General features: G+C 29.5%; 1 protein-coding gene across 1 annotated transcript; it reads right to left on the reverse strand.

Annotated features, from left to right (window-relative positions):
- Positions 1 to 410: 410 nt before the first annotated feature.
- On the reverse strand, positions 411 to 1,535 carry LOC107416750 (uncharacterized). The gene has a single exon (XM_016025278.1). It carries the CDS (start codon positions 1,533 to 1,535, stop codon positions 411 to 413), a length of 1,125 nt encoding a protein of 374 aa, XP_015880764.1.
- Between the last annotated feature and the right edge of the window lie 8,750 nt (positions 1,536 to 10,285).

Raw genomic sequence — 10,285 nt, forward strand, 5'->3', positions numbered from 1 at the left:
ATCAAACTTAGAGGAATTATATGCAAAAGTTGTTTTTAAGAAATTAATTATGAGATATTCTAAAAGTACAATACAAATTTATCCTTACTTTATGATATAAAACTTAATTTAGTTTCTTTCAAATTTAAATATTCATATTACTAAAAAAAATATTACAAGAGGAAAAATGTAACTAATTCTTGGAATGCTTCCTAAACAGACCTTATAGGAATTCTTTTTTTCTTTTTTTTTGGGTGCAAACGGGTCTTATTGTTTATGACATAACTAAAGCTGGTAACTAATTAACTATCTACATTGAAAGAAAAAAAGACTTAAATACTTTGGTACTTTGAAAAAGTAGGGAACTGGGAGATTTAATTTATTTATTTAAGGTTATTTTTGGGTTAAAAAAGGATGTCTTGTGTCCTTGTTTAGTGCCTCACAACGCAACAATGGCTGCAAAGCTCCATTTCAACATGCTCCTCAGTGGGCTCAAAACTCTTCCAACCAAACCCATTCCCATCTACTGACGTGTCAAACACGTGGACAACCGACACCAAACTCGAGATGTCCTCACCACCATCAGCCTTCCTATACCCAGCCAAGACGTACAGGTGGGTCCCAACAGCTGCCATTGTAAGATAAACACGTTGCATTTGATACCAATTTGCCCCTGTGGCATCATCCAACGTGTCAATCGTACAAGACAATGTCCGACGGTGGGACCCATCGACCACGTTCCATATACGGAGTTTCCCATCGTACGATTCGATGTGCCCCTTCCACGCATTCAAACAGTCTCCACAGCTGAACAGTCTATCATCCACGGCTACGATTTGATTGGGTGGGATATCCAGCTGCCACATACCCATCACCAGATCCCACTTGGCACTCTCACAGTCGTACACCTCAGCCGAACACTGTTCCAAGATGGACCAAGATTCACCTGATCTCCCCGCGAAACCTCCGACGACATAGATTTTCCCTTGCCACGTCACCCCCACGCATTTATGCCTCCCCGTGGTCAAACTCGGCATAGCCTTCCACTGGTCCAACGCCGGGTCGTATACCTCAGCGGATGACAGTCCCCCGGTGCAATCCACTGTCGTTTTTCCTCCAGCGACGTATATCTTGTCGTCGTACACTGTGCACGCAAAGTCGAACCTCGCTACCCTCATGGGCGCACATCTTGACCACGAGTCGTTCCTCACGTCGTAGCGAAGAACCGTCGACCTGACCTCACCGGTGTCGTCATCGTCGGTGTCTTGTCCCGAACCGAAAACCTTACGGTAAAGCCTGCCTCCGACAACGAAGACGGAATCCGCAATGGAAACCATGGAGAAGTCTTTGAGGACATGGTTGTGAAGGAGTCCGGGGATGGAAGTGAGACGCTCCCATGCATTGTTTGAGGGGTCGTAGCGGGTTATCCAGTTGGACGACATGTCGTTGCTTGAGGATGGAGGTTGTTTGGCGCAAAACGACATGAATATTTGGAAACCTGAAGGAGGTGATGATTGTTGATTAGGCCGAGGACGAGGAGGAGAAAGTGAACCCATTTGATTGATATGGAAACTAATAATAATGTACACTTTAATTTGAAGTGTACTAGGCGGAGGTTGAAAAGTGAAGCAGAACTTGGAATATAAAGAAAATAATGCGGAGAAGCTGAGGAAAATATATTTTCTGTTAGTATTGGGAGCCAAAATCTAAGTTTAATTTCCTTGAGAAAGGGTTTATAAAATTGTCTCTTCTTCGATGTGACAAAGAATCCGGTATTGGTTTTTGATGAAAACAAGAGAAAGAATATTAATGTTTCAACCATTTTTTGGGATAAGTAAGTCTATAAAATCAGGATTTTGCGTATTGGGCTTTTATCTTTTAGGGGGCTATTAATATATAAAATTCAGTCGTTTTGTGGCTTTTTGTGTCTTGGTGTTAAAATTTGAAGTGAGAGAGAGAATTACTTTTTAAGCGTAAGGAAACTCCGCCAAATAAGACTTAATGATTGTCAATTATAGAGGGATTAGTTTGTGATCATTGTTTGATGACCCAAACAAAAAATAATAATACTATAATAATAATTTATATTGGAAAACCGTTTTGCTGAATTCCTCCTATTCAGGGTGGCTGTGTGGGTAAGGAGTGTTTTATGATATGGGTATTTTTGTTTTTAATCAGGAGGCATCGGAGATTTCTAGTTTCATTCTCATATAAACAAACATCACAGCAGGTTCTCATTCAGTGCGGATCAGAGTTCAAAAATCATAAGGATACAAAAGTCTATAATGCAGATCAAGGTAAGGAGGCCTTTACATAAGCCCAATACTATCTACCCTTCCTAGATCCAAGGGGGAACAATTCAGAAATAGAAAATAAAATGATTGACAATTCTATGTATACAGTAAATGAAATTATTTATTATTTGTGTGTGTGTGTGTGTGTGTGTGTTCTAATATATGTGACAATGATTGATCACCTAATTTCCTTTATATTTCATCATCTAGGTTGTGCGTGTATATAGTTTATTAGCCGGTGTATTTAGGAATTACAAAAGATTACGTGTGCACACTTTGCAACTTAGATTGTCTGACTAATTAGTTACCATTAATTAGACTGTTTGTTCTTTCAATACTTGAACCTTTGACCCAAAAAAAAAAAAAAAAAAAATTAATAATAAAAAAAAAAAAAAAATATCCATCGATTCCATTTGCGTTCTCTTTTTACCTTTCAAAATGGCGTTATTCAATGTTAAAATTTGATATGTTTTATTCGGAAAAAAAAAAAAAAAGAAAGAAAGAAAAAGAAAAAAGAAAAAAAAGACAAAACAGAAAAGAAATTAAAAGAGACAAGAAAATGAAATATGTTGAGGATAATCAAAACCATGGGGAAAAGAAAGAGATCAAAAGATGCATATTTATTGATTTGAAAGGGACTAAATGCCTTGCCTTTTTCGCATGTAGCCCACATATATAACCTCTTTTTATTTTTATCAACCATTTTTTTTTTTTTGTGGTAATGCCTTTGTTTCTCTTTTATCTTGTTAGTATCTGCTTTGGTAAAGGAGTTTCTGCTCTTCTTTTCCTTGTATTCCCTTTCTCTTACCAAATGTTTGAATTCCATACCAACTATAGTTAAAAGCTAGCTTGCTAGAAGAGAGTATATATTAAATAAATTAGGTATGCATTTCAAATTAAATACAGCCACAAGGAACATCCACCGGTTAGAACTAATTCTTTTTCTTGTGCCAATAGACAGCTAGCTATATACCAGTGGCGGTACCAGCATGGCACAAAAGATCCAATTATAATGGTGTGGTCATAGACTTGCAAATTGCCTAAACTTCAATGGTAGTGGAGAATGAAACAGAAATTAAGTTTTTTTTGGAAACGAAAAATCTTGATTCTCTTTTCAAGCTCCTACCTAACATTCAATTAGCAGCTATAAATTTTATACTACACATGCCTCGCATTCATAATTTGCTCAATTCTTAATTATAGTGAATATCTGACCTGCATGGTATATATATATATATATATATACATACATACATTTACATTTGTGTATATATACATAAGTCAGTTTTAAGGTCAATTTTATTTTATCAAACTAAGATTCATTTTTTATGATCATTGAATTATATCAATTATTAGAATTTAAAATTTAATTATTAAATATGCATTTAATGACATATTAAAACCTTACTTAAAAAAAATAAATTTTATTTGGACTCAGAGATTAATAAATATAATTTTATTTGAATTCGAAAATTAATAAATATAATTTTATGTTCCAGTTTTTGAAGCAATTTAAGGATTGAAAAGAGAAAAACTAATGTTAATCTTCATATTAAAAACTTTGTTTTGAACTTGACTATATAGTACATATATTATATAAATATAAAAATTTTCACATTAGGAACCTGATTGTAGATTATACATCATAATGATTTTTTTTCATTAGAACCTTAATTATTAATTTTTGGATTGCTTTAAAAATTAAGATTTAAAGATGCATTTAGCTTTTAAATGAATTCATGTAAAATTTACTTCGTCCTCCTAGATTCTAGTGTGTCATTAAACTTGTATATTATAAAAAATTATACGTTTTAATTTTAATTTTTGAATTAACTTAAGGGATAATAATAAAGGTAACATCTTTATAGAATAATAATTTACAGTATATTCATATACAATTGGACTTATATTAGATATGATAATTTTAGTATTAGATCTTCATTAAAATTATTTCAAGAACTTTAAGACAAATACATTTATGATTTAATAGTTCCTATAGAGTTGACATTCCACAAATAAAATTTTAATAAGTTACTAAATCTAAAATAAGTTATTAGTTAATTTGAAAATTTTAGCATGTGAAACGATCTAAACTCTAATAAAGAACTTTATACTAAAATTATTAAGTTGATTTGATATGAGTTTATATATATATATATATGTGCACCATGGATGAATTAATTGTGTACGTACAGTTCCAAGATCATAAATCCTGACAAATATGACTACATGTTTATATATATATATATATTTAATTAGAAATTTGTATACAGTAATAATAATATCATTTCGTTTGCAGTGATAGAAAGAAGAATAGAAAGAGCAAGAAGGTTCTAGCCCTGTGGTTGGTTTTGAATCTGATATAATTAGTTTGTGTAGGCATGAATGTAATGGGTTGTTTTGTTTGTTTGTGATGACAGGCCCAAAAATGAAGTTGATGAGTTTTCAAAATCATGAGAAAAGAAAACAACGAAAGACGAACAAATATGGAGAGCATGAGCATGAGTGACTGTGTGTGGCAAAGAGTCTTTTTGGAAGAGTATCGAAATGGGATTGTCCCCACCAATATGCCAAAGAAGAAGATGTTTATATTTTGTTGTTCCAGTGGGTCCTCAAATCCTCTATATGCACATGGAACAATAGGGCAAGGGCAAAAAGTTAGCCTTGTTTTTTTTTTTTATGTTTTTTATTGAGAAGAAAAGCTAGCTTTTTATTTATTATTTTTAATTTTTGTATTTACAAATATTATATGCTTTAGGCGAGGCCTACCCATCTAGATATATCATTAATTAATTAGTTTAATAGGTTGCTTTGTTTGACAAATGATAGCTTACTTTTAAGCAAAAGTAGGATAATCTTCATGTTGATGATTATTTTCTGTACCAAAAAGTACAATTAGATATCCTCATGATTTTAAATTAATCTTATTTTTGCTGCTTGTTTGGGATCCATCATGTCTAACAAAACTAATTGTTGTCCCCTCCTACTACCACCCCCAAGTAAGTTTCTTACACATAGCACACCAGCTTGTGAGGTGGGGATTTGGGTTTTCTAATTACTTTAATGCACTTGCCTCAGAAATAGAAGATTTACCACCACAGCTATGTATATAGTCTATAACACCATAGCTACGTTTTTTTTTTTCTTTTTTTTTTTTAATATCAAATTAAATACAACTTTAAATTGTATTGATTTTTTATTTTTTATTTTTTTCCTACAAATTTATGGCTGTTTAAAATCTTTAACAAACTAAAACTATCATTAGTTAATAGTTGACATAAACGAATTATCCATAATTAGATGAAAAATATAAATTAATAATTAACAATGTTACTAGATAATACCTTATTTTTGAGGTACATATTTAGGTGAAACACATTGAGCGGCCATAAATATTGTGCATTATATTATTAACAGGGCGTGCCAAACCCAACTTGCAAAGTGGTCCAGTTGATTTTAATAAGCTTAGGGCATTTTATATAAGCAAGTGGTCCAGCTGATTTTAATAAGCTTAGGGCATTATATATATATGTATATACATATACATATATGTATTTCTTTTGAGAACTATCTCTCAGCTTTAAAAACATATTGGTGTGCATAGTAAAATGAAATAAGTATGATCTCATGAAAATTTAAATGCTTACCTTTGAAAAGGTTTATTTTCTTATATTAGCTTTTTAGTATCATAAAATAATTTTTTTAAAGGATTACATGTAAAATCAAGTGGATTAATCAATACAAGTGTCATTTTTACTGTTTACATCATTAATATCTTCCAGGATAAAATGAGATATAATTCTCACCAGATCAATTATGTATATATATATATATTATCTAATATATATTTATATAGTAATTTTTTTTAAAGAATTCCTAATTTAGTTAAATCTAAAATGCTTATGCGACAAAAACTTAATAATTAAATAAATTGTCAATTAATATATGAATTTAAAATTATAACCCTAAATGGAATTCAGCAACATTTATTAGTTGCCACATAATCCTTCCTTATTTATTAATGTTAGAAAATCCTTTATTAGAAAATTATTGTATGCATATATCCTACAATTTACATATAAATTTTGATTTTGGGGCATTCTATGTTGTAGTCTTCTAAAGAAGCATGTCGAGATATATTAATGATAAAGTAGTACAATATAAGGTTATAGGGTAAGGATACTCAATTTAAGAGTTATAAAAAAAAAAACTGTGTTCAAATATACAATATATATATATATATATATATATAATTTTGTTATAATGGAGGTCTATGTTAGATTACATGTAATGTAATACTCTGTCTTCATTAGAGGACCTATCATTTCTAATTTAGCTACTACACTAGATATAAGATTTTTTATTTAGACCTATCATTTCTAATTTAGCTACTACACTAGATATAAGATTTTTTATTTAGAGATTTCTATGAAGTTGTTTGAGCAGATTTAACTTTAGAGTGTTTTTAAATTCTAAATTCAATAATTTTGAAAAGACCTTTGATATTATGAGAGTGATTATTATTATATTTAAATCATCCCTTATTTTATGCTCGAGCGATATGGGATTTGATACTAGTAGACTATTAGTGCCTCTTTTGCCTGAGTATGCTTAAATTCAGAGTTTTTTTTAACCTGAAACCAATCATTTTGAAAATTTTCGGCATTATGAGAGTGACTATCATTACATTTGAAGCATTTTCTGTTTTACACCTAAAAAATATGAGATTAGACATCAAATAACCTATCAGTACCTTTTGCACTTGTTCACGTTGGTTGTCACATGTAATTTAGGATAATATATTCTATGAAGGGTTATTAGTTTTATTAGCATCTAAAATCTACCTATAGTTGTACTATGGTATTTGAACTTGTTTTTTTGCCACTTGAGTTTTTAGTGCACTTTATTCTGTAAACTATTTTTTATCTACCTTGTGGTAGTTTTTGGAGAAAATCTTCACTGAAATGGTGGTACCTGCTGATCTGGTACCAGCTCCAAATAATTGAATGCTATTTGCTAAAAATAATCATAATGTAATGACATATGTTAAGTGTGCCATGTCATTTAAAAATGTCTAGCTCATCATTTTAATTTTTTTCCCAAAAAAAACAAACCTTTATAGAAAAATTAATAAATAGGAAAGGGTAAATATTTTAGTTGCTTTTTTAGGGTTTCATTTTTTTCCCCTTCAGCCATGGCCAATAGTCACTGGTGGCTGCCGTGAGACTGATGGAAAATTTTCAGGGAGCAGGATTCCGACTCAGACAATGGGCTCCACTTTTTAAGCTCTTTTAGTTCTGTATGAAATTTGTGGTGGTGGTGGTGATTTGGTGAACCAAAATGGAGGATTTTGACAGAATCAGTGGGCATTTGAAGATGCAATTTTTATGCATCCAATTTTGAAAAGAGAAGAGATAAAGGAGTTTTGAGGATCGGGGTTTTGAGATAAAAGTTTTTTTTTTTTTTTAATATTATTTACTTTTCCATTCAAAAATTCATCCACATATATTTAAATTATATAACTATGTTTTTTAATAATATATTAACACATATTATTTAATAAATAAATTTAATATATATTTTGATAATTACTATTTAAATTAAATATTATAATTTAAAAGAGAACAATATAAACATATCTTATTAACTTAAAATAAATTATACTAAAGCATAAAACAAAAACAAATAAATAATAATAACGGTACCTAAAAATAGTTTTTTAAGGATCAACGTGGATTAAAAATGAAATTTAAGGATTAAAATGTTAAAAAAACATTTTAAAAACCAAAATGTAAGTACGAGTATAATTTAAAGACTAACTGAGAGTTAATAATCATTCTATAAATGATACATAATTAGTGACAGATGTACACCAGATAAACGCACAACGTGGTCCATGTATATCACAGCAGAAGTGTACGTATATATATATATATGTATATATATGGTTGGCAACAGAGCAAAAAAGTCAGATCACCAATTATTGGTACAACATTGTCCATATATATATATATCATGGCAGACCTGTATGGGTGGCAATGGAGCATCAGAGTCAGATCACCAATTATTAGCATATAGACAGAGTAGAAGGGAGTCTGTCTGCAGATATTTATTGCCTCGATCAATTCAAAATCTTCAACCATTCCAAATTTCATTTCAAATCTTGGACATTAATGACGGTGGCAGTCCAACTTATAAATTCACCTTCGAATTCTTGCTAGCATTTACCCAAAAAAAAAAAAAAAAAAAAAATGTAATCCAGGTGGTCTATCACTCAACCCATTTTAAAAATTCTAACTCCTCCAAAATAAAAAATAAAAAAAAAAGGAAACTTCAATTATTGCATATGGACATATGGAGCAATATTGGCCCATCACTCTCTTTGATTTGATCTAGGTCTCGTCTGATTTGATCGACGTTTAAACTTTAGTTAATTAAATAACTAAATTAGTCTACTCGATCTTTAAACTCAATTGAACTAATTTTTATCTAATTTCTATGGGTATAAATAAACATGTCAGGCCGAATATTACAATCTGATTTGGCTTAAATTTGTCAGACTTGAAATTCGTTACTCAAAATTGATTTGGCTAATTTATAAAAAAATTTGAACTTAACTTTTCCTACTCATCTTAAAATAATTTTTTTTAAAAAAAATATTTAATTTATTAATTTTTTCATTAAATTATAAATTATTAATGCATTCTATTTGATTTATTAAAATGATTTTGTAAAATTAAATATTTATTATATTATAAGCAATTTACATTTTCAATTAATATTATAAGTATTATATATTATTAAATTAATAATATATATATATATATATGTATGTATGTATATATAAATATAAATTTGAATTAGTTCGTGAGCTACACAAATTGGGCTTGCATATTAATTATTTGACTTTCATTTTTTATTCGCTCTTTTTTTTTTTTTTTTTTTCTAGTTAAGTTTAAGTGAGAGAAATTTAAGTTGATCAGGAATCAATTTCGAATCATTTGATCCTATTTACAACACTACTCATTTGATTTTTTATTTACTAGTTTAGAAATTATAGAACTTTTGTTTTTAAAGGTAATGATATATAAGGGTGAGTATGGACCAGATTGATTTGGTTTTTGATCAAAATATAATCCAATCCATACTGTTCGGTTTATATAATATAGAATTCAATTCAAACCATTAAAAGATTTAAACCCAAACAAAACCAAATCATTTATGATAGATTTGGTTTAGATTGGTTAATCAGTTTGAGACTTATGAGTCTATTAATATATAATACGAATTTGGTGTGGACCGTGCGATGGTGTCGAATCTTGAAGAGCAGAGAATGAACTTGGTGATGGTGGCGCCAAGCATGTTTAGGGCTTCATATTTTCATTTGGAAATTGAAAATTAAAGATATGTTACAAAAATATTAAAAATTAAGGGATCTGTTAAAAAAATTAAAAATTAATATATAAGAATAAAAAAATATATAACTTTTTAATTACATAATATATGGTTTGATTTGGATTGGATTAAATTGAGTTTATATTTTCAATCCTAAACTAATCCAATCTAAACAATTTTTTATATTTTTAAACTAAATCCAATTTAATTTATATAAAAATTCAATTCAAACTTCTAAAAATTAATTGGATTGGACAGGTTGAACGGATTGAATTGGATTTTGCTCATCCCTAATGATATCCATATGTAATCTAATCACAAATTTCAAAAAGCAAGACCAAACATGGTTTCTGGATAAAATTATTGTGGGCTAATTGCAACTTGGTACTCTTGATTTATAAGATTTTGCAATTTAGATATTCAATTTTCAAAAGTAACACGTAGACATTTAATTTTTTTTATTTTTTTAAACATATTGATTTAACACTCAATTTAGTCAAATATATTGATGACTATTTGTCTAGAAACTTGTAAGTGAAACTTTGTAAAAGAGACTAAGATGTTATTAATTAGAATAAAGCATTTATGTAGAGAAAACTGTCATAAATTTAGTCAAA

Source organism: Ziziphus jujuba, chromosome 4 (assembly GCF_031755915.1).
Source record: "Ziziphus jujuba cultivar Dongzao chromosome 4, ASM3175591v1".
Lineage (NCBI taxonomy): Eukaryota > Viridiplantae > Streptophyta > Magnoliopsida > Rosales > Rhamnaceae > Ziziphus > Ziziphus jujuba.